The sequence below is a fragment of the Ambystoma mexicanum genome, chromosome 14 (genome assembly GCF_040938575.1).
Source record: "Ambystoma mexicanum isolate Mex_15411 chromosome 14, UKY_AmexF1_1, whole genome shotgun sequence".
NCBI classification, from domain to species: domain Eukaryota; kingdom Metazoa; phylum Chordata; class Amphibia; order Caudata; family Ambystomatidae; genus Ambystoma; species Ambystoma mexicanum.
The window spans coordinates 507047774-507073569 of NC_090940.1; the positions used below are offsets into that span (position 1 = coordinate 507047774).

The following is a 25796-nucleotide window of genomic DNA, read 5'->3' on the forward strand; positions in this document are numbered from 1 at the left end:
TACTATGCACCTGATTGGCTGCCTGCCTGCATGAATGCCCTTCTGACCGATTGGTTGCCCGAGTGTCACCCAGCAGTATGAATGAGAGATCAACTAGTATATCTGGGGGCCTCTCACTGCTAGAATTTCTGTCCAGAAGCTGAAGAGAAACTGGTTTTGAAACTGAAGCTTAACCTTGAAGCCCTGCTGGAAGAGAAGTCTTGCTGCTGCTCTACTTCACCAATCTGAAAGTTGCCATGTCTCCAAGGACTGACACAGAGAGGACCTGGTTAGAAACCCTCTTCCCGAGCTACGAGGGACCATTGTGCACTGCTAATCTTTGCCAGTGCTCCCTGGTAGACAGACCTACGACAGGCTGCCAACCGGAGACGGGGACCGCCACAGAATCACAAGGAGAAGCGCCTGGACATTGTTGTCCATCACCGTCGCCAACCAAAGCCGCCGTGCTCCCTTCGCCTAAGTAACATTTAATCCAAGGACGCTCTCGCCTGCACAGTCGACCGCTTTGCCCCGTCAGAGAAAGTCGAGGCCACTGACGTGCCGAGGAGCATCCACCGGTGGGTTTCCCGCCACCTAAAGACCACAGAGACGCTGACAACGCGACGCCCTTGCTGGGCCACAGTTCTTCAAACTCTTTGCGGTCCTGAACTATCATCACTGAGGTGCCCCACACGCTTCTTCCTTGCAGGACGCCAACGCTCCATCGTCGACGAACACCACTTGGAACGAAGCTGCCACCTCACCATCGTCGTTCAACCCTTTTCCTCGTGGGATCTCGACGATCCGTGGCTCCTGCCTTAAAGGGAGCCGCTCAAGAAAGATCAGTCGACGACCCGATGACAAACTCTGCTATTACAGGTACACTGGGTTTTAGAACTATTTTAGAAGGAAATAAGACTTCTAGAACAATATATGGACTGGGCTTGTGATATATCTTTACTTTACAGGTTGTTGCCCAGGTGGGGGGGATCTCCACACAGAACTGTGTCTAGGTAACGGGGCCATTATTCTGGCAATTGTTCCAACAAACTGCTTTCCTCCTATGTCTATTGTTGGTTGCCTTTATTAAGGGATCTGTGTGACATTTAACAAGAGTGTAGTTGATGCACTTTAATGAGATCTGATAATAATTGTGGTACCACTTTAGAACTGTATACATTTGCCATTGTAGATTCACTGAGCACAAAGTGAGTTATTGTGATTGTGTACATAACTTTGAACTTAATTATATATAAGGACTGTGTTGTAACTAATACAGTGTGTGGACATTCCTTTGTGGGGGCTTGTGGACTACACTGTCCTTAAGAACCTGCCTGCATCACCTCCTGAGACGCTAGGCCTGGATTGCTCGACCAGCGCTACCCTATAAAGAATCTTGGCTGGGGTCCTCTGTGCCTCTCCTCTGCCACATAGTGAGCAGAAGTACAGACACCCCCCTCCAGTCTTTACACTGAGGAGTGGTGGCCGGTTTATGGCCAGGCCTGGGCCAGTTTTTCCAATTTCTTTTTTTTTTCAAAAACCCGTTCCTCCTTCTTAGGTCGATAAATGAGTACCAACACAGGTTGGGTGATATTGTATGCATATTTGTTCTATAAAAAAAGAGCTTAAGCATAAGTGCTCTACAATAACATTATCATTTAGCCTTGGGCGTCTGCTTGGATTCACAGTAATTTAGTGTACTTAGGAACAATGCTATTTGATGCCACTTCCTGTTTGGTCATGGGGTGAAAGGTTGTGTTTCATCACTTACCAGGATGTCACTTTGGGTGGGGTCAAATGACATCACATCTGGTGATGTCATCAGAGGTCAAGGGTCGTGAGGCGAGGCGAGGCGTGGGCCACTTTTTTATTGGGTGACCGGGCCTATTTCTTGTCCCAGTCCGACCCGGTCTATCCCTAAATCCTGTGTGGGGTAAACTAATGATAATGTCAGGAAGTCCGAAAGTAAAAAGTCTGTCACCTTTGTGTCAAAAACCTACTTCTGTCCTTAACACTTAACTGTGCAAGGCTGTTGTTTACTAAAAGAAACTATGTTCTTGGTGTTCTCAATAAACATAAAAGTGCCCAGGTTCGCTGGTAGCAAAGTGATGAAAAGAAATGATCAAAACCACAGAGTTCTAAGACTTGGCGAGTGATCCTTTCTCCTAGATTTATTCTTCTATCAAGATGCTGGATCACAGGTAAGGCAAAGTCACTTATATTCCCAGTCTATATATCCTACTGACTCAGGATCCCTCTCCGCCAAGTATAGGATTCACTTTATTATTCCCAGGGTCTTTTGCCCCTTGGTTTCCAATCTTCTAAGTGGGTGCGAGTCCCAGACCTGCAAAGGTTGTTTGGCGTATTCTCTTGCCAAACTGGGTAATTCTCAATAAATGCCTCTTTTACAGATCCTCTTGTCTTTTGACCTTGGTTTCTGATATGGGTGCAGGTCCCAGACTCGCACAGTGGAGTTACTCCCTCTTGGTTTACTCTCCCACCAAGTGAGCAACTGTTTTTGATTCTCTTTCTGGTCCCAGACCCTCTCTTTTAGGTGCAGGTCCTAGACTCTCACGGTGGTGTTACCACTTTGGTTTACTCTCCTGACAAGTGAGAAACTGGCTTTGATTCTCAATCGGGTCCAAGACCCTCTCTTTTGCGTGCGGGTCCCAGACTCATACCGTGGCGTTATTCCCCCTTGGTTCAATCTCCTGCCAAGTGAGAAACTGGTTTTGATTCTCTTTCGGTTCCCACACCCTCTCGTTTGGGTGCGGGTCCCAGACTCTTACAGTGGCGTTACTCCCCCTTGGTTCACTCTCCTGCCAAGTGGGTAACTGTCTTTGATTCCGTTTTTGGGTACTAGATTTACTCTCAAGCTTCCATGGACCTCGAACTACTTCTGGTAAACCAGCATACCTGTGCTCTTCCTCTTGAGCGGTACCAGCGTTTCCCCAGTCTCTGTGTTGCACACAAAGGTTCCGACAACTTTTTGGGGAGAGCAGGTTCGACAGCGCTTCGGACGGCGTCTCTTCAATGGGCTGCGTGTCCTGCCTTGCAAGTGGTTCAATGTAGCTCAGGTAGCCTCAAGGTAAGTGTCAGCACCAAGGCACTTGGACCTTCGTCTGACATTCCTCTACCTCGCTCAGTGGATTACCATTCGGCTTCCCTCTGCTCACTTGGTGCAAGCAATCTGCAGTGCCTTCTCAGAAAACAGTGCCCTCGAGGCTTGTTCTCGGGAGACTGGTCTCCCTCAGGCACATCTTTCAGCTGTTTGACAGGTGGGTTCCTTTTGAACTCCCACGTCGGCCAGCTGCCTCCGTTCCGGCAATTGACATCTCGGAATAAACTAGACTGCTCACTTTGTTTCTTTGAAGTGATCATATTTGTCCCAGTACTAGTTTTCCCCTCTGAAGCGGGATACTTAGGAGTCCTTGGATATTTCGGGTTTGTCAAGGGTATTGTGATTAATCAGAGGTGATTATCCCAAGAACCCTGGCCTGGGACCCTTCTCATGTGGCCAGGGAAAGGCAGACACTTTCTGATCCTGGCCCTGGGGATGGTGTTCTGCGGGAGGATTACATGAGAGGGGACTCCGGTCACGACAATTGGGAGAACCCTCTAACTTCCCTAGAGATCCTACAGTTTTGATGGGTGATAACAAAATTGAGGCCTTTGATACAAAAAGAAATCTGAACATTGAGGACTTCAAGTCCCACAATGCCCCAAGTACTGGGATGAGGAAGAGGGACTTAGAGGCACCAAACTGCAATATGCAGTCTAGTGGTTCTAATGACCCACACCTGAGAGGGACCTTTGAATATTTAAGCCCTCTCAGCTGCAGGCCATTAGAACAAGAAGGTGCAGCATCCGCAGGAGGTGTCAGCCGCAGTTGCAGCAGCAGAAGCAGAAAATTAAAGACGCTGGATCCGCTGCTGTTTGTGAAGCAGAATTTGGTCCTGAGAGGGTCTTCGGAGTGCAAACCGTTACCTGTAGAGGTCATGCAGCTTGACGCAGTACTCTATGCAGCGGTCCCGTGGCTGAGAGAAGCTCTCCATATTACATAACTTATCCTGGTGGCTAGCGAGCACCGGAATGTATGAGCAAGGCAGGCTTCCTTCCCGAACAGTGCAGGCAGCAGGAATGGAACCGAATGTGCTTGACATTCAGAAGTCCACAGAAGAAGCAGAGGAAGTGGTTCGGCGGATGCGTGCAGAGAAACCGGTGAGTTGGCCTGTTTTGGGTAACCCCAGTACGCTCCATAGTCAAACGCCGACTGCTAATGAGTGTTTTGAATACCGAACTAATGCAAGAAGGTTACATGGGAGATATACTCACTTTAAATGAAAGCCAGTAAGCAAAGGTTACAATTATTATTGCCAAGACAAAGAGGGGGCAGTATTGCAGCCATATAAAAACTTGCATTGCCAAAGTAGAGGGGGCAATACTTCATAAAACATATAGCCCGCACTGGCAAAATACCAAGAGAACAAGATTACAGTCACATTGTAACCATTATTCCTAGAGTAAGGAAGAGGCAATAACTAAGCCAGTTATCAACAAGCATTGCCTAAGCCAAAGAAATGTAAATGATAAATAGACATTGTCAGTAGTTGTTTGATGTGAAAGTAAGAAGTGACGAGGGCAGGAGGGAAACCTTCCTTGTCATAAGTATCAAGGAGGAGAGGAAGATAACCTACATTGCCTGTGGCAAATAAATAAGTGGAACAAACTGCACTAATGTGTATTGTGTTTTCGCAGACAAAGGTGTGAATCTTAATGTTGTTAAAAGTCAATGGGCCTCATTACACGTTATGCAGTAAAATCCGGCCATTATCGGCATGGCGCTATTAATGTGTCCGGCTTTGCATGATGCTGCTAATAGCGTGGCATTACGAGTACGTGGACATGAGCACAGCACCATGCCGGTAATTACACTACCGCCATGCCGCAAAAGACCCCAAAAAGTCCCTTACCGGCTTCAACGAAAGCGCTGATAGCACTTCCGACCTCCCGCTACATGCAAATAGCGGAGACCGCTATTAGCGATCACCGCTATTAGCGGTGACCGTAAAATTGCAGAACCGGAAATAGCGTCATTGCATAGGAACGGGAAAGAGCACAGCAGCCATCTTTAAAAACACAATCCATTGCCATCCTCAGCAGCCAGGACCTGTTTCCACACGACTCCAACACCAAATCATCCCGGATACCCTGAAGATGCCAAAGGCCATCAAGAAAGGCGCGGATCGGCAGCGCAAAGAAAAATTCACCAACAAGGAGCTGATCATCCTAACCGAGACCGTTGCCGCAAATGCCAATGTTGTATTCACCAATGACATGCGGCGTGAGACCCTCGTGAAGAAGAAGGCCATCTGGGCTGAGGTTGCCCACAAAGTCAGTGTGGTGGGCACCACCACCCGCACTGTCAAGGACGGCAGAAAGCGGTGGGACGATCTACGGCTCCGGTCCGCAGCATTCTGGCTGCAAATCGCAATCTTGCTATGGCCACAGGAGGTGGAGCTGATTCACCAATAAAACTCCGGGAGTGGGAGGAGACCTGCGCCAGCACTATTGGCGTGGAATCCATCGAGGGAGTCTGAGATATGGAGCGTGGTGCGCCCACTTTATCAGATGGAGGTGAGTGTACACATTAAACAATGCATTGTGAAGGGTGAGGGGCCCCCCAAATCTGAGTCCAGAACCAGCCCATGGATCCAGCCACAAACATACATGCACACAACCCTGCCAATGTGAGTATCACACCCCAACACACACACATGCACGCATCACCACATACACGTGCAACACAGACCCATTCATGCATGACCCTCCCGACATCCCCATTACCGGATTCCCAACTAAAGAGGTCCCAATGCATAGAGCGGCATGACGTAACCATTCTGCATAAGGCATGTAGAACCATCCCCAATGATATTCCCTATTTTTGTCCCCCACAGGATCACAGACAGACAGTGATGAACAGGGCACTGTGACACATGCTCCCCCAGCCAAGAAAAAGCCCAGGACACAGGAGACAGGGGACACCGCCACCACCTCAAGGGGCACCGGGAGGAGTGAGCACCAGCAGAGGGGAAAAGCCAGCAAGAGCGCCAGTTCAACACGGCCTGAAGCCACGGCTGCTACAATAGCTGCACCCACGGCAGTGTTCCCCCCGTCATTGGAAAGAAGCACAGAGGGCCCGCTCTCTGCTGCCACCAGTTCCACTGGTGAGGCAGCAGCCACCTCGCCGCTGTCGGACGTTGAGGAGACCATTGACCTTGAAACGCAAAGGCAGACCCCCAGCCCCCCGCAATCCATTGAGCCAAGCCCATGGCCACCATCGCAATCAAGTAGCCATGGACAATCTGGCACCAACACCGTGGAAGGGCGCTGGAGCCCTCAGGTGTCCTCACCTGATGGCCGAGGCATGGACCAGGGCGCAGCAGCCACCCCAAGAGCTGGACGCAGTCACCATGACCTCTCAGCCATCAGCCAGAGGCAGGTGGAAAGAACAGCGCTGGTTGGCCAGCATGTGGAAGAGGCAGCCCATCTGAGGGAGGAGGTTAGGTCGAATGCAAGCGAGACAAGAGAGGGCATGAAGGCCTGCACAAACAGGCTATGCGAGGGGATGGCCCAACTGAGGCAGGACCTCACACGCATAGCTGACGCTATGAAGCGACAATATTCCCCCCGCCCCCCAACCCCAGGATCAACTGGGCACCTCCTCCTCTGCGAGTTCTCGTCAGACAAGCCCCCGCCGCCGCTCCTTGCGCACCATGAGGCGCATGCCATCCCAACCTCCCAATGGCGGTGGAGGCCATGAGAAGTAGGGCCAGCAAGAACTAGCTGGCACATGTGCAGCAGGACACCTATGCACTACAAGCCACACATGGGGGTGTTGTGGGGGGAGGGGGGAAAGGGTGTTTTTGGGAGTGTTGTGGGTGGAGGGGGGGAAAGGGAGGGAAAGGGTGTTTTTGGGAGTGTTGTGGGGGAGGGGGGAAAGGGTGTTTGCACAGTTGGGGCCATGCACTTTTTGTTCACGAATTAATCATAATACACTGTTGACAAGTTGAGACACAGGCTTGGTCTTCTTCATTGTGTATGTGTACTTTATTGGGGACAGGGTCCATTGTGCGCCTCACCACATACAGCAGGGCAACCCATCTCCATCCAAAATAGTTGACCCTTGTCTCTCAGAATATTTGATAAATCAGATGCTGACGCACATCGTGTGCCTCCTGGCCATCGCCACTTGCATTTCCTGGTGGCCCATTTCCCCCATCCTCATTCCCATCAACATCATCTTCATCAGGTGGTTGCATGTCAATGTCAGGGGGCATAGACACATTCCATCTGAAACACATATTGTGCTGCATGACACATGCCATGGTTGTCTTCGGCACTTTGTCATGGCCGTACAGGAGAGCATCACACGGCCAGCTTGGGCACCGAAGCCGTGTCTTCAGAAGACCAAATACCTGCTGAATCATGACGCGGGTACGGTTCTGTGCAAGGTTCTACTCCTCTTCGTGCCTGTTCTGTGGGTTCCGTATAGGGGTAAGGAGCCAACTCTTCAGGGGATAGCCAGCATCACCTGCATGGCTGGAACATTGGAGCCTTGTTACTGGTCACCTCAATTGCAACCTGGACAGTTCACACTAATTCTGTTAGCATTCTGATTAGCATCCACGATTCCCAGCATGCATGGAGACGATCAGTGTAACTGCAATGTGAGAAGGTAAGCTAGTTCCTGCAAGTGGACGTGCACCATGCATGCCTCCGGCAGTATTTCCAATGTCCTGGGTGTGGATAGGTCCTAGGTGATCCTGGGCCCAGGCAACCTTTGTACGACACTGCTAGTGTACTGGCATTATGATTCCAATGTCCCCATGCTGTGAAGCGGCACATCAGTACTGGTGTACGGGTGTGGTTCTGTACAATGGCTACAGGTGATCCCTTTGCATGCACTCAAGGGCGCATATCTGTTGTGATGTTGTTCAACGCACATTTACATTATGCATATTGGCTGCATGTAGTAGCTTTGTGTCATGTAGGGTATGGTCTGATGTGCAATGTGGATAGATGTGTCACTTATTGCGTTATGGATTGATGCCTTTGTTGTGCATTTTACTACTTGCATGTGGTTTTGTGTCCTCTCCATTGTGTGCTACTTTGGTGGACATTGGCGTACATCTGTATGTCCCTTTATTGTACGGACGACAGTCCACAACCTGTTGGAGTATGCATCTCCCCCCCCGCCAAAACACACCCCACATCACACTGCCATGTGCCTGCCCAGCTACTCACCAAATAGCCACAAACTTTGTCCAGCATGGCGCTCCATGTTGCGTGGTATCATTGAGTTCCGCAGGACCATTGATTCATGGGTTGATCAGGGGTATCGGTCACGACTGTTGTTCTCTTTTTTGAGTCACATACCATTTGGACATTGATGGAGTGGTCATGCTTTCTGTTTCGGTAGACGGCCTCATTGTGATGTGGGGGCACCATTTCCACATGGGTACAGTCAATTTCCCCGATGCTACTTGGGATGCATGCAAGTGAATAGACGCCAACTTTGTCGTTGGAGATCTCCTGGGCTGTCCGTGGCAGGGATATGTGTTCATTGGTGTGCTTCAGGGGGGCATCGAGCACCTGGGTCAGCGTGCGTGTGAATACTGGTTGTGAAATGCCATGCATCTGCACTACCGTATGCTGGTAGGTGCCTATGGCCAGGTAGTGGAGCACAGTTACCACCTTCAGTAGAGGGGGGATGTCAGTACGGATGTGCATGTGGCTCACTATGTCGTTGTGATTCATATCCACCATGGTGGTGATGGTATCCCGGTCCAGGCGGCACAGGGTGTGTATCTGCACAGGGGTTAGGTTGAATGGAATGGCTAGAATCCTGGGGATTGCTGGCTGCCTCTGTGGTATGACTGGGTGCACTGGTGTAGCTTGCTGGGCCAGTATCGCCATTCTCCTCCCCCTGCGTCTCCTCTGTGCTGCCTGTTGTTGGTGCTGCAATGTAATCATGTCCTCCAGCCCATGTAATGCTTCAAGTATTGGAACCATCTTGGTGTGGGAAGGGGTGTGGTGTGCGTGCTCCTTTTGGGCAGCCCCAGTCTCCATTGCCTCCACCTGTGGTGTTGTGGCCACCTGTGGCAGGTGGGGACACTATTCAGCTCTCTTAACGTGTGGTTCGCGATGCCGGTATTTCGTCCTTGCCGGTATGGGCTTCTTCGGCCAATACCATGCCGCTATTAGCATGTCCGCATGCCTTGTAATGGCGTGCTATTAGCGCCATGCCGCTATTTCCGACATGAGGGGTCGCGCGCCCACGGACTGGCCGCTATTAGTGGCACCGTTCTTAGCGGTGCCGCTAATAGCGGCCAGTCCGCGTCGTGATTAGCTAGGGAATTTAGCGATACCGGTAATCCCTTACCGGTACCGTTATTCCCTTACCGCCTAACGTGTAATGAGGCCCAATGACTTTTCAAAAACGTGTGAAACAAGCCATACCACAGAGTACGTATAGCAGTGTTAGTAGTTTTGATCCTGGCGGCGGAGTATACCAGGAAAGGGATTGTTAGTGGTACTCCTAGCAAGTTAGTGGACCAGGACGAAGACATTGAAGCACTATATTGTGGTTGAAGTTTGTGAAGACAGGAAGTGTCATGGCCACTATTGTGTTTGATGAACTATGGTAAAAACCATCCTGACAGAAACAGTGTTGTGAATCAAGACGAATTGTGGAAGAATTGTAAAACGTTTTTTTTTTTTTCAAGAAGAAGTGATATTGAATTTTTTGTAAACTTTGTCAAGTGAAAGACTTCTGGAGTAAGGAGAACTTTATAAGTAGAACTTGGCTATACAAAAACAAGGAACTTTCTTATATGGAACTTTGAATGGAAAACCTGCTTTAAAACCTGGGAAAGGGGATCCAACCAAGGCTATAATTATATATTGTTATCAAGTTTATCGTCAATTTAACTGTTATTTCTGTCAAACCTGAATTGAATTAGCCTACCTTTACGAGTTTAATATATGCATAAGTGTGAGGGACAGATTCCTTCTGAGTGTTTTCCTTTATTTTTATTTGGATGGGCAGGGAAATCCCCTTTAGGCTAAGGATAGTGGGGTATGTATCACACCCTTTTGAGTTAATAAAATGGCTACTTGTGAAAAACCTTTACCAAGTTGTACCCCTCACATTTCGGACCCCTCACATAATCAAGATGGTAAACCATACAACAGAGTATATTAGTTGTCCCTACAAGGGTGGCGGGATGGGGAGGGGGCCGGATTTGTTTTTGAAGAAGGGGCTGGGGTTTTCAAGGCAGATGAATACCGCGTTCCCTGACAGTAATCGTCCCTAATTCCATAGGGGGCTTCCCTCCCCATGTGATCCTCCCTCGACGCACCACCCCCAAGGGGGACTATTGTACTGTGGATGCACCGCCCTGGCCCTATTGGAGAGGTTTTGCCCTAGAGAACGGGTGACATCTTCAGATTCGTCACAGTGTCCTCCGGCTGAAACCTTGTGGGTACAGTGAGCACTGGTATACAGCACTGTTTTCCTGCATACTGGGGCTACATTTTGGGCACCTTTGTAGGCCCTTTATTAAGCAGGAAGATGAGCCCCAGCCAGCTTTTGCACTCCTCTCCATGAAACGCTGCAGGAGTTGCAAAGAATCCTGCAGCACGTTTCCACATGGGCATGGAAACCTTAAATCTGAAAACATAATGGAGAGAGGGCTATGTACCTAGCAGGACCTTCTTGAAGGCAGCAGTCAAAAAGCGGTGCAAGTCTAAAGCACAACTGGGAGGATTGAGGCAAGTGTTGCAGGAATCTAAAGAGATGCAGAAGTCAACAATCAAGAAAAGAGAACATATTAAATGAGGATGGAAGGAATGGATAAGAGAAGAAACTAGAGAGATCAATCATGCAAGAGTGGAAATGAGTAAGGTTGGGAGATGGAAAGGGAGAGGAAAACTGTTGAAAAGAAGAGGAGGTGGGATAAAGCTTAGGTTGGAAGAGGAGGAAAGTAAATTAATTTGGAACAAAAGTGGGATAGAGAAAATGATGGCTGGAGGACCAACTTAAAGATAAGTTAATGGCTACAGGCCATGGAGGCATGGTGACAGAAAGGAGAGAAAAGCAAAGGATTTTGAAAAATGCTAGAGGGTGTGAAGCGGAAATCAGAGGAGAGGTCAGTGTTTACAGACAGAGAGCAACAGCACAAAAGAAAGAGGGAATTATAATGTTCTTTTCCAAAGCTGTGTCAGAACAAGTAAGCCAGTCAGAGTGAGACCAGGCCCAAGAGGCATCATCCTAACCCACTAGACCAGGTATCTCTGGGGAAAAAAGCAAACTATGTTCCCAGCTAAAAACTTCCAGGCGATTCAGCATTGCACGTAAACCTGAAAATGTGGAATTGCTTTTCATAGACTTTGTCCCTATGTAGAGAGCTTGCTTAATGTGCCAAGGACGAGTATGCTCGACCTTTTTGCGTAGACTTGCATAATAGCCTGGCACTTAGGGTTAGAAAGCATTTGAAAGTGCGTACCAGCTTTGGATGTACCAGTCAGTCCACTATAGCTTTAAAGACTTCATTGTGGAATGTTTCTAAAGATCTTTGTTGTGCGTGTGTAATTACTCAACTTAGTCAAGACGCAGCTTTTTATAATTCAGCTTCAAAAATCCATTGGCACTTTTAAACGCCAGGTGTAAACTGTAAGCGGACATTTGTTTGAAGGCAAGTACAAATACTTTACGTTCAACTTAAAAAAGGAAGTAAGGAAACAGATGCATGCCACATAAACAAAATAGATAGCCAAAAGTTATCAATAATGCTGTTCTTCAAAAACCTTCCACCCTCAACTAAATATGTGGGGTTACACGCCCATGTCATTCGGGGAGAAATGTAATTTGAACTCAACCACAGGAGTCTTTATTTTAATTGTACGTGTCAGTGTGTGTACACACGGACACTTTGGATCAAAGTAAATGATAAATCACAGTCTTGGTTTTGCTACAGCTACTCCATGCTCCAGTCGAGAAATATACGGATACCTTTCAATCACCTCTTCGTCATAGTTTTGATTATATTGAAACTACATCTCAACATAAAATAGCTCAACCAAGGTTCAATTAGTGCAATCAGGTACAGAAAAGAAAATCACCATCTTGTGAACTAAAGAGTTGGAGGAAAGTTGTACAGATTTTGAGATCTCCTGCATTCAAGGAAGTAGGCAATTTGTTAGAACTGCAAGGAGGTCATTGGTTTTTGCCCAAGGAGGGAGAGGAGACTGGACAACTTTATAGGCCAGAGGGAGTATGTGATGTGGTCCCTGAAGTAGGAACATGTTGGATCCCCAGAGCTCGCTCAGTCTTCCCTTAGATGAGTTCAAGGGGTCACATATCTTGGGCCGCACAAAACTCAGAGCCCCCAGGGAAAAATATGTAAATGTATAAGGCAAGTAATCCAGGATCCAGAAGGGTCTAAAGGGGTTAGCCACTCCCCCAGTCTCAAATGACTCAAGAAAAGAAGGCCCAGGACAAGTGTTGGCGACATTAGGTTATAATATTTTGTTGTGTAGGCCTATTGCCAAACACGTTTCTATGTTGTTGCACTGACAGTCATTTATTTAAATGGATTTCTTACTGAAAAAGATCAATCGAAAAACATTGTTTTTTAAATTGGGGGTTCCCCTCCAAACTCTGTTTCCCTAGGTTATTAACCCCACCACTACCCCCTCCCAACCCCTTATAACCACTTACCCGCCCATATAGATATTTCAATGAGTTCTTTAGATGGAATTTTTCAGTAAAATGTCATCAAAAAACTACTGTCTGCAAAAGGACGTCGTACCGCCAGACACAGCTCTCTGCAGAGCGGGATTCAACTGGCAACACAGAAAGGACTACATGCAAGCATTTGAACACAGCGCAAAGGAACACATTTACTGACTAGCAGGAGGGCCAGGACACAAAAGCCTGAGTATGCCATTAAAACGCTGCCTGATCCCAACCTGGCGACCAGGTGATTTTGTAAACTAGGACCATGGACCCACGACCATTAATGAAAGTGATAACAGCTGAGAAGGGTAACTCAAAGTCAAAGATCGGGAGGAAGCAGACTCATTAGGGAAAGACATATCACAAAGAAAGGAAGCAATAGGAAAACAGATGCTTACATCCAAACACTCATTAGATTGATGACTCTTATCAGTAACTGTAAACAAGGGGCAGAAGCCTCTTGACTGTGTTGGTGTTAAGATGGCATTCCTGAGTGTTGAGAGTCTGGAAGGCAAAAGGAGAAGAGTTGGAACCTGTGTTGGAGCAGAGAAAGAATGAAGACCCAACTGGAGAGTAGCGAGGAGTGTGATGAATCCTGTTAAGTTATCACTTATCCTCAGCCTAAACTCTCCTCCCATGTGGCCAAGGGAAAGCAGTGGTTACCCTGATCCTGGGAGTGGTATTGCGAGGGAGGATCACATGGGAGGAGGCGGCTGTTGGGGAGATGGGGTGACCTCATCAGGAGGGATGCAGTATTCTTCCTTTCTAAAGGAAGACCACCCCATAAATCCTAAATTCCTGATGGCTTGCTGTCACTTTAAAAATCCCTCTCATTGTAAGACTCAAAAACCTCTTCTTGCAAAAAAATCCAAACATAACCCCATCTATACTTCATGTACACATAATGTTCATTTAACCTCTCCTGTCTATAAGCTGTTTGATTCAAACAAAGATCCAAAACAACTCAGCTTTAAAAGCTCTAAAGTTCATGTGGACTCCAACTCCCAAAAAGCCTCACGTACTGAGATGAGGAAGAGGAGGAAGGAGTTAAGGAGGATTGAAGGAAATCCCAAGCCAAACGTGCAGACTAGTTGTCATAATGAAAATCAGCCGTGTGGGACATTTAAACCAGAGGAATACCTTCCATTGACAGGCGGAGACGAGATATGCAGAGCAGGAAGAATGCAAAGCAGAACTGGAGGCAGAGACACCAGTACATGGTAACAGGCCGTACAAAGAGACAGACTCTTACAAGCAACCACTTGCGAGCCTGACTTACCTGAGAAGCAGGAGACCGAAAGAAGCACAGCAAGTGCTGTGAAAGGACCGCTACACCACCAGCATTGGCAGTGAGGTTGCTGGAGATGCTGTCTCCTAGGAAAGCAGTGGTTCTGCCGGCGAGAGGCTGCAAAGCTGGCAAGAGAAACAAACAAGGGTCTGCCTAGCAGGGGAAGCTTTCCCAGTCCGAAAACTTCTCTGCAACAGTGTACCACGGGTCAGAAGCGCCAGCAAACACAGGTGTGTCTGCCCATTGGAGTTGGAGACGCAGGGGCGTACAGACAGATATGGACAGCTAAAACCCTGTTTTGAATACCGACCAAGTAAATTTGAAAGACAAGATTTACACAAGTCCTCATATAAGAGAAGTCAATATGGGGAAAGTTGGAGTAAATGTTATCACCAGCAAATGAACAGTAATGAGGAAGTTGAAAGGCAATATATGTACAAGTCTCCATGTATGAAATGCCAATTAGGGGAAAACTGGAACAAGCATTGCCACAAGCAAATGACTACCAGTGAAAACGTTAACAGACACAACTTGTACAAGTCTCCATATATGAGATGTTACTATCAGTGAAAGTTAAAACAAGTGGTAGCTACGGTGAAGGCAGTATAAACAGTGAAGGAGTAAAACTGTATTATACTGGAAGAGAACACTGTGGAACGTCTTGGTGAAAGATACCTGGCAAGGAAGTATACCCGGGGATATGCAAAACCCAGAGGGGGTATTCCAGGCAGGGAAGTACACCAGGTAATCAATATCAAAATGAAAAAACATTGTTGAAAGATACCTAGCAGGGGAGTATACCAGGGGATCTGCATCCTTTAGAGGTTACTGTGGAAGAGAGACATTGTGGTCATCTTTTAAAAGTTATTGTGGAAAAGAGACTTTTGATATTCATCCAAAAGATGTTTGCTTTGCCATCGGAAGAAAGTGTTGTGTGAAAGAGACATTTCCGACACTCTTAAGGAACTATTGGTTGAAGAGTACACTATTATTGATTGTACCTGAAACTATGCAGGGCAAGAGAACCACCTCCTAGATTCAAGGATTGTTTGTTGAATTTTCAAATCTTTGGTTTTTACACACTTTTTGCTAAATCAAAACAAAGATATTTACCTTACACCTTTTATTGTTTGTTTTTGTGTGAGGGTCAGATACATTTTGAGACAAGGTCAGTTTGCATAATTATAACAATGAGACAGGCTGATTTTTTGTTTTCTAGGAAGGGAAACACTCTTTAGGATAGGGACACAAAGGCTTTATCCAACCCCCTTTCCTTTAATAAACATGTCTGCTGTTGAAAATATTGCAACTTCATGTCTGCCTCATTTCTGACTCCTCACATAAGCCACACCATAATTCATGGGCAAGAAGAAAGAAAGTGCTAGACCTCAGACCCGGCAAGGAACCCGAGACCACAGGCTTGCATGAGCCAGGCCTTGAGAAAGCAGTTGGCAGCCCCTAGGAGGGGTTTAGCCCAAACTGGTTGGTGGCAGCTGCAAGGCCACAAGCCCAATTAAACAATCTTGCAACATTCGAGAAGGCTAGTTTAGGGGTTAGGGGGAAAAGTCCCACCAGAGGTATACAAGTATGGGGTAGAACTCTATCTACCTGCAATCCTCGGGGAAGGGGGGTCGGGGGCTGTAGGTTTTGTCCCGTTTATGCTTGTTGAAACCTATAGGGGAAAAAGTGGCAGTTTCATGACAAAGATCAGGGTAAAGACCAAGATCAAAGTCCATGACGAAGGTAACAAAGAGGTTTGTTGGGGCACTCAAAACTGACTGTGGATGACTTTGAAACCCAATGTCCTTGACGGATTGGCAGGATTTTGAAGCTTAGATTAGACTCGGCACATAAAGGTGCTCACAGAACATCAGTATCACTCCCACCTCCCACTGTTTTCATGAAGCCTATCTTTTTGAGTGCAACCCCTAGCAGATAGGCCTTTCTAACCCCATCCATATCCTAAAGCTTGGGAAAAAGGGAACTTGAATTCTAGGGAACCACCAGTTAGGAGAACCTGTACCATTGATCCTGTGGACTGTCCAGCTTTGAGTCCATGTGGGGTTTTTTCAGGTTGTGTTTCCAGTGCTGGCCACAAAAGAGAACACACAGGAAATGCTGACCACATAACCACACACCAGCAAAGGAGGGAGCAGCAACATGCACAGATGGGAGAGGGGCAGGTAAGGCTAAGAGCAGGGAAAAAGGAAACCGGTGTGAAGTGGGTAGATCAAGAAAAAGTAAAGGGAAAAAGTCAGGCAGGCCTGGTAGCAGGAACTGGGTTTGGACAGGGGTGACAGGCGAGGCAGAACAGAGGTGGGGCACATGAAGAGAGGAGTTTGAGGGTGGAACCCTCTGCTGAGAGGGTCAAGATGTCAAAAGGCCTTATTTTGGAGCAACTATTACTGGTTGAACAACAGACCTAGAACCCTCAAGTCACCTGAATCTTGACTACTGCTATTACCTTCCTGTCCCAGCCAAGTAGGCCTGCTTAGTTAGTGTTGAGATCATTACTTGGAGAACCTAGCCTTCTTTTTTTAAATTCTATCTCAATCTTTAAGCGTCAGTTTTCTGCTCCATTCCTCGCCATGACAGTAGCTTTCTCATCAAAGGAAGGGAATCCTAAATCGAAAAGCATTCTTTGCATAATGTACTACATTTAATAACAAAGCATTGCATTTCAAGCAGGGCATTCAGCCGAACCCTTACCAGTCCATTTGTGTGATTGCACATATCCCACAGCGGAATCAAGGCGAGGGTCACACGTGAACCATCTTCAGTGGGAATCTGATTCTGTCGAGTCATCACTGAGGAAACTGCCCATCTGCAAAAAAAGAAAACATGTATTTATACAAATTGATACAAATTATTAGATTTAACATGCATTAATTAAAAATAAAATGCTAAGCCATGGAAAAAAAGATGTTACTTTTTTGGCACTGAAACCTAACGGCTGCCTCAAAAACACAAATGAAACAAATACACGTTCAAATATTTGTGACCCAACTTATTTTAAGTTTAGTGAACATTTACCTTAAAATAATTAGTAAACGTGCCCATATGTATGCTAAGGTAGTATTTTAACATCTGGCTACTGATATTAAAAGTGATAGCTGCCGCAATACAAAATAAAAAGGGTTGGTCTACCTCCAAAATAACAATGAAGGTTTTTACAGATTTTTTACCATTGTCTAACCACTGTAATTCTTTTTCAAAATTGCCTTTTCTGGCTAGCTTTAGCTACTTTTAATATTTATTGGTCAACAAATTATTTAAATTGTTGCCACCTTTTAATGGAAATAAAAATGGGCTTCATATAATGCTCAAATGCCCTTTGGCAGTGAAAATACAGTGTCTTTTTCCTATTTGAAGATTTATGTAAATAAGAACATGTAAGGAAGCATTCAATGTAATTCGACAGTTATATGATATTATATGCACATGTTCAGTGTATTCATTTTTTGTATGTATGGCCTTTAAGAGAGACATGTATCAAATTAAATTGTATAAAGCATGATAGCTTTACTTGCTCGGATGGTTAGTTTATTTAATCCATATGCACTTCGTATAATATGTTAGCAAAGAGGGATAAACGAAGGTTGTGTCCTGATATGGTGATCTAAAGACTTAGAATATTTTAGTTATATCTTAATATAATTCTTATTATGTTTCATATTTCATGGATGTGATTTGATTTTTTATATGGTTGCATGAGAATATTACTGCATGTTTATTTTAGAGTTATTTTGAGTTTTAAGTAAGATTTTCTAAATAAACTTTACTTGTACAATAAGTACAGGTTTAAAGATTTGTTAACGGATTATGCAGATTAACATTGGGTCTGTGTTCCAAAACCTCCCAAGTCATTTTTGGGACAGGTTCCCACTACTCACTGCCCCCCCACCCCTCTAATTTTTGTAATGATGTCCATTGTTTAGGTTTACTAGAAGAAGCAGAGGAAGCCAGGGTGCCAAAGTGATACCCTCTTCTATGTGAAATAGAGCCAGGAGTAGTCCTGAGACTAGTCAGCAACTCTCTATACTGTTGTGTGGCAGTCATTTTCCTAACTCTTCCCTTATATCCCAGAACACAATACTTCTGCAGGTAAACCCTAATGGTCAGGCCATAACACCCTGCCCCTGCCCAATACTGGTGAAGTTATCATAACCTATTGAAGAACCAATGCTTAGGACTGTTCCAACTTGCAACAGACATTCACAAGCGGGATCTGCTTGGAGTTTGCATTAGGTTCAGAAATGTCAAGTAGAGACATCAGGAAGAGGGGGGGGGGGGCTGGGTCAGCCTGCCTCTCACCATTCAGCATAAATCAGTGGTTTGACTCAGAAGGCTAGCATTCATCTCCCGTTGCAGACTTGCAAATGCACGGAGACACTCACTGCAGGGAAAGCTAGTACACCACAGACCATGGAGGCAGGACTTGGTCTTTAACTAGGATTCAAAATAACAGACTCTCTATTTCTGGACTTGGTCTTTTTTGTAAAAATAAACAATCTGCAACAGCAGCAAATGACAATTCAAATCAGACAAGCCAATTGTTAAGTTGGTTTCCTGGCCAAGCAAGACACTGACATCATGGTGGGAACAGGAAACCCCTTTACTAAGTTCCAGCTCCAGGTAAAGGTATATATTTAAAAGGCCACATAAGGTAGGTAACTTGGACAGACATTCACCCGCATCCTCTATCAGTCAACCCCATCCTCTCAACTGACACTCACAGAACCATTCAGAACAAAACATTCTCACACACAGCATTCCATGTCAGTCACTCACAGCATTCCATGCATACAGGGCAAGGAGCAGGGAAAGGCAAGAAACAACACATCTTCCCCCTTAAGAACACAAGACACACCCAAGAAGCAACAGACAAATTCCCATGCAGCGCAACACATGTACATCCATCAACTTCATCTATGAGTTTTCATGACAAACACAACCAAAACCCAATTACCAGACAGTGCAACTCTCTTTTTCTACCAAGTAAAAGAGGGACCCAACAGGGAAAAACACCAGTCCACTAATCAAAAACTCTCCTTTTCTACTGAGTAGGAGAAAGACTCCCACATCTTACTGTAACAGCGCCCCTCTCCCTTTCTACTGAGTGAGAGAGAAACACCAAAAGCAAAAACACAACTATTTTCCTCTCATTACAACAAAAACCTAACTCAACAACCTGGTCAGGCACATAACTACTGGGCAATTAAGCACAATCAATCAGCAACCCGTCACATGTTCCTCCTTCAACTTCTCAAGCTAGACCATTCAACTACGCACCCACACAAAACCTTAAAATCGTCCTCACCCAGTGGGACAACACTTCAAATGCAGTGCCTCTTCCAATTACCTAACTGTAAGGGACAAAGACCAAGCAACTGAACAAAGGATACCACAACAAAACCATTGAACAACTGCATACTTACAACTCACCTCGCAAACACAATTGAGGCTCCAAATACCACATCAACCATTCCACTTGCAACTCAATCGCTGCCCGCCATAGAATGTGAACCTTTACCATTACAGCAGGGTACTCCAAGTAACCGGTCACCCGATAACCACTGATGAAGTACTCCAGTACTATGGATGCCAACACCTTAAAACACCTGTGCAGAAAGACCGCCTTCGACAACTTTGACCACCCCAGTAAAGGAACCTAAGCACTCACACACCTCATGACACTTGCACCAAACAATGCAGCACACTTCACCAAATACATGGCAGTACTTCAATTACTCCTTTAAATACACATGCATATGAAATAGTTCTAAGCAAAAGGAAAAAAAGAAATTCCTAGCAAAACACAAAATCCAACCTATAAAGACAACCATTAGCAAATGTAAGTGTCTCCTATCTAACTTTTAACATTAAATGTCCAACCTGTAAAATAACATTGTTAAAGCATACCTGTGCACTCTAAATCTCAACACTTTCAAATAGCAAAATGCACTTTAACTCTTTCTAAACGGAGGCCACGACATCCAGAACCACCAACACATCACACAGATGTTGCATTCCAACAGGCCACACATTACAATTTCTAATCTCTTACTGAAATAAATGAAACTGGCAAAACTGAACACAAGACAACTAGGTACAACCAGCTAGTTATGCTCTTTAGCACTGAGATGATATACCATTAAGTGTGGTAACATGGGTGGTCACCAGGGGGCGCAGGCAAGATGGATGCCTGAGTTGGCAGCTCCGGTCCCTGTCCTAGACAATTGAGAGTTGGTGCGGATAGCGAACCCCGGGACTGTAGTTGGAGGGGTCCACAAGCAGAGTGAATGCAGCAGCATACCCTGACTAAAGGGGAGAGCCCTGCACCCTGAGGGAACGGAGGGGGACGCCTCCGAAGCAGGGAGCCGCCAAAAAGGGAAGTAGAAATGCTGAGTGAAGGCCCAACTGCGGCGCAGCGACCCGCAGCCGCAGTGGAGAGCCTGCCCGCCGAGAGGAGCAGTGGAGGCGGGGAGGAGGCAGCATGCAGCATAGAGGACTTTGGTGATCTCCCAACACAGCGGGAGCCTGGAGGTGGCCAGCGAGCTGGGACATGTGCCGGAGTGATCCCTGGGCAAACTTCGCACAGTGACACAGCCTGGCTGGGTGAGAGAGCCCCACGCCAGGAGGAGGAAGAGTGTGACACAGCAGATGCTAAGGCCCAGCAAGCAGTGGGGAAGAAGGTAGAGCGAGCGACCAGCGACAGGGCAGCAGCCCGCTACTGAGACAGTGCATTCCCCCTGCTGGGAGAAGCTGTGGTTGTGGGGGGGAAAGGGAACACAGGAAGGAGAGAGCCTCAGCGGCCCCACAGGTGGCAGGAGCGAACGGCCCCACAGCAGGCCAGCTCCAGAACTGCCAGGGAATGGCGCAGCAAGTGGAAGGAGGAGTGGGGGAGGTACAGACCCCCTCCCAAACACCAGCGAAGCACGAGGGCCGAAAATGGGAGGCAGCCCCCCATGACACAGAGCAGGGTGGATGGTGAGAGCCAGGAGGAGAAACAAGGAGGTAGAGCGCAGGAGCCAAGCATTAACCCCTAACTGGGTAAAAGGGACGCAGGCGACCGCGGCAACATTCCGGACCCCAGATGTGGAGCACAGGAGGCATCCCCGGGACACGAATGAACGGCCTCAGAGCAGAGCAGATCTGTGGAAGAGCATAAAGGAAGCAACACGGAGGGGGTAGGAGGATCAGGAGGGTGACATGGAGACCCCAGTGAGACAGGGCCCGCCCCAGAACACTGGATGAAGAGGTGCGCAGAGTGATACAGGGGTGCACCAGGGAAAGGCACGAGAAGCACACAGAGGCCAGCTACAGATCTGCCAGAATCAACACACGGCATGGGAATATACAGGCCTGGCAATAGCCCATAACAGGTCAATGGGGACAGGAGTGACCGTAGTGCCGCAAAAGCCACCAGCAGCAAGACCAGAGAGTGGTGGTGGGGCCCCTGGGAAAAGCTACAGGTGGCATGTAAGAACCAGGAGAGGAGAGACGGCTGCCCCCCCTTGAGCGCGATGCAGGAAACGCTAACTACAAGTGTGGCAGAGTGAGCAGCACGGTGAGGCCGCTAAGGGTCAGTGGTTGGGAAGATCACAAGGGGAAAGACAGAGGACACAGAGAGGAGGAAGAAGGCCCCTCCAAGTGCCTGCCACAGTCCAGTGTGGAAAAGTGAATGGCAAGGGACTCAGACAGAGGAAAGAGAACCAAAGTGAGAACAGAGTGGAGGGTACCCAGTGACACCAGTCTCACTCCAAGTGAACGAACTGGAAGGTAGCTCTCTCGAAGTTCCATTACCTAGACAAGGGGGCAATGGTATTCGTATTTATTATGTTTATATAGCACTTTATGGCAAAACGCTTTATATTCTAACAAGAATACAGAGAAGATGATAACAATAGAGCAAATTACAAAACATGAATCAAACCAGTAAAACAGTATGCAGAACAATTTACCTATGATGATTAATGAGAAAAAGAGGGGTGTGAAGAAAGAGGAGAGATGAGGGGGACAGAATGGGGAATATAATGAAGATGAAAGTGAAAGGGAGGAAGCGTAAGAGGAAATGGAGCAGGTAGGGAGAGGTAAATAGGGGAAGACATGAGGGGAGTGAGAGAGAGGTGAAAGGAGGGGATAAGAGGTGTCATGGTGGGGAATGGAGAAGAAGAGATTACAAGGAAGCACGGAAGGAGGAATAGGTGGGGATGTAGCAGACAGAAAGGGGTAGAGAGTTCAAGTGTAAGGGTGCAAGGAGCTGAAAGGAGCGGAAACGAGAAGAGGCACATGGGGCGGGGGAACAGTGAGTAGGAAAAGATTGGCACATCAGAGGGACCGGGAGGGAGTGTAGAATGAAAGGAGAGAGGAAAGATAGGGGGGGATGAGCAGATCGTGAAGAGATTTAAAGACAAGATGGACAAAGTGAAATTTAAGTTGGGAGTGAAAGGGAAGCCAGCCAAGGTAAGAAAGCGAAGAGGAAATGGAATCGTGAGGAACAAGAAGACAAAGGGTACGAATGGAATAGTGGTAGAGGGATTTGAGGGGGGCAAGATAAGAAGCAGGGAGTCCAAAGAGGAGAGTAGAACAATAGAAAAGACGAGAGAAGATGAGGGTGCAGATTAAAAGTTTAGTGGCATGGAAGATGAGAGAGGAACAGACTTTACTAATATTGAAGAGGTGGTGGCGACAGGCGTGAGAGTTAGGAGAAATCTGGTGGGTAAAGGAGAGGGAGGAGTCAAAGTGAAGGCCTAGATTGCGAGCATGGGCAAAGATGGGAAGATTAGAGGGGGAAAGTGAATAAAAGGAGAGGGGAGATGTTGGGGGAAGCGTGTTGGAGGGAAAGAATAACACTTCAGTCTTATCAGTGTTGAGAGAGAGAAAGTGGGATGACATCCAGTTTTTAATGGCATTAAGACAGGAAGAGCGATTAAGGTGGAGGTCAGGAGTGAAGGAAGAGAAGGAAAGGAAAAGCTGGGTGTCGTCGACATAGAAATGGTGAGAAATTGCAAAAGACGAGATGATAGGGGTGAGAAGGGAGGTGTAAAGAGAGAATAGGAAAGGGCCGAGTACAGAGCCTTGGGATACACCATAATCCAAGGGGAGAGTAGAGGAGGTACGACCGCCCCAGGAGACCGCAAAAGAGCGGAACCAGAGGTAAGAAGGGAGGCAGTTGAGAACAGAGTCTTTGAAACCAAAGGAGGAAAGAGTATTGAGAAGTAAGGGGTGATTGACGGTATCAAAGGCAGCAGAGAGGTCAAGGAGGATGAGGACTGAGGATTGCTTAGAGTAGCAAGCCGTGAGGAGGGAGTTGAGAACGTAAGTGAGAGCAGTTTCAGAGGAGTGTTTAGGGCGGAAACCAGATTGAGAGGGGGAAGGAAAGAAAGATTAGTGATAAAAGCTGAGAGCTGATAATAGACTAAGCGTTCAAGTATCTTAGAGAGTAATGGAAGAAGCGAGATTGGGCGGAGGTTGGATGCAAGGGGATTAGCAGAAGGTTTCTTCAGAATCGGGATGATGGTAGCGTGCTTGATGGCGGAAGGGAAGGTAGCAGAGGAGAGACAGATATTGAAGAAGGAGGTAAAGTAGGGAATGAGAAGAGGGTACATCTGTAGAATAAGGAGGGTGGGAAAGGGATCGGAAGGGGCAGCAGTAGGATGAGATTTGGACAGGAGGAGGCAAACGTCAGAAGGAGTGACAGGAGAGAAGTCAGCCATGCAAGCTGAAGGGGAGTAGAGAGAAAGGGGAGGAGGGTTATAGGAAGGGGAGCGATTAATGTTATGGCGGAGAGAGAGAATTTTGGAGGAGAAGAAGTCAGCAAAGTCAGAAGGAGAGAGGGAAGAAGTAGCTGAGGGGTCAGGAGTGGGCGGGGAGACAAGACGAAAAAGGGTTTGAAAGATACGGCGAGGATGAGAGGCTTGGGAGTGGAGAAGGTTAGAATAGTGGGAACGTTTAGCCGAGCTGAGGTAGGAGTCATAGTGGGTGGTAAGAGAAATAGGAGGTTTGATTAGACAGAGCACAGAATTTGAGCCAGCATCGCTCAAGGCGACGGAGGAGACGGCGCATGGACAGAAGGTGAGGGGAAAGCCAGGGTTGAGAAGGTGTGCGAGTAGGAAGGAAGGAAGAGAGGGGATATAGTTGATCGAGACTGGAAGAGAGGAGGACAGAGAAGATAGAGCTTCATTAGCCGAGAGAGAAGAGATATCAGGAAAGAGAGGAAGAGCAAGTATCGAATAAGAGAGAAGGACTAAAGTTACAGAGCTCTCGTCGAGAGAAGGAAATGGGGGAGGGTGAATAAGTGCATGAAGGGAGAGTGGGAGTAGGGGAGAAGGAGAGTAGAGCATTATCAGAGAGATAGTTGGGTAGGGTAGACACAGGGGAGTAGGGGAAGTAGGGAGAGGAGAGAGGAGGTAGGAGGTCAAGGATGGAAAGAAGAGGTTGAGGGGGAGTGAGGAGGTGAAGGTTGAAGTCGCCGAGTACAGTGAGAGGAGAGGGGGAGGGGGAGATAAGAGAGAGGAGATGGTCAAGGTCATCGTAAAAGGAAGAGAGGGGCCAGGAGGTCTGCAGATAATTAGAAAGGAAATAGGGTGAGGGGAATTAAAGGATTTCTACAGGTATTTCAAAAGAAGGGAAGGTAAGAAGAGGCATTGAAGAGGTAGAGGACAGGCATTTAGGGTGGAAGAGGAGACCAATGCCACTACCACGACCAGAAGAACGAGAGACATGAGAGGAGGAGGAGGAGGAGGAGGTGGTGAGAGAGGCAGGAACAGTAGAGTTGTGAAGGGGGAATCCAAGTTCCGGTTATGCAGAGTAAATGAAGGTTGAGTCGGGAGAAAATGTCCAAGACAGCTGCAGTGTTATTGCACAGGGATATAGCATTCCAGAGAGCAATGTTGATGAGACTGGGGGGTTGGACAATAGGGGGGTAAATGAGGTTAGGACGATAAGGGAGGGTTGGAGAGGGATGGGGTGAAAGGGGGAGGAGGTTGAGCGAGGGAATGGTCATGAGGATAAGGGGGAGGGAAAGGAGAAGGGGAAGGAGAGAGGGAAGGAGGGGGAAGAGAGCGAAGAATAAGGAGGAAGACGCGAGTGGAGTCTGGCAATGCGCATGACAGAGGGGGAGAAGAGAGTGCTGTGATGAAGAGAGAGCGAAGGGGAGGAAGAGGGCGTCAGTGGGCAGAGGGATAGTACTAGACCCAGTCATGTGCACTAAACTGGTAGGACCACAGAGATGATGAGGCAGGCTGTAGGAGGCGGGAGGACAATAACCCACAATGATGAAGAAGCAAGCGGCAGAAGGCGAGCAGACAATGAAGGAGAGGGCCTGCGTAGCTCCAGTAGCAGCGGTGGGAAATAGAGTGCAGTAGGTCCGGGTCCCAGGAGCAGGCAATGGAGAAGAGTAGTTTGTGGGAGGTCGAGCAGGGTGGAGAGGGCTTGAGGCGGTCCGGGTCCTAGGAGCAGGCAGTGGATGAGAAAAACAGTTCAGAGGAGGTGAGTCCTAAGCAGCAGAAAGCAGGCCTTAGGGGTGAGGAGCCCTGGGCAGACGGCCAGAAGAGGTCTGGATCCCAGTAGCAAGCAATGGAGGAGTAGAGCAGTTTGTAGGAGGCTGAGCAGGGTGGAGAGGGTCTGCGGAGCCCTGATGAGTCCGGAGGAGAGGGCCTGAGTAGGTCCGGGTCCCAGGAGGTAGCTATCTGACCAAAGAGAATGCAGCCGGGGGCCGGTGTA

General features: G+C 47.4%; 1 protein-coding gene across 2 annotated transcripts in view; it reads right to left on the reverse strand.

The window, feature by feature from the left end:
- Positions 1 to 25796, reverse strand: part of SETD3 (SET domain containing 3, actin N3(tau)-histidine methyltransferase) — an 800835-nt gene that overhangs the window by 111743 nt on the left and 663296 nt on the right. For both annotated transcript variants that reach the window (XM_069637733.1, XM_069637734.1), the window contains exon 8: positions 16779 to 16893. In XM_069637733.1, the coding sequence (XP_069493834.1) occupies positions 16779 to 16893 (115 nt within the window). The remainder of the gene's footprint in view (positions 1 to 16778; positions 16894 to 25796) is intronic.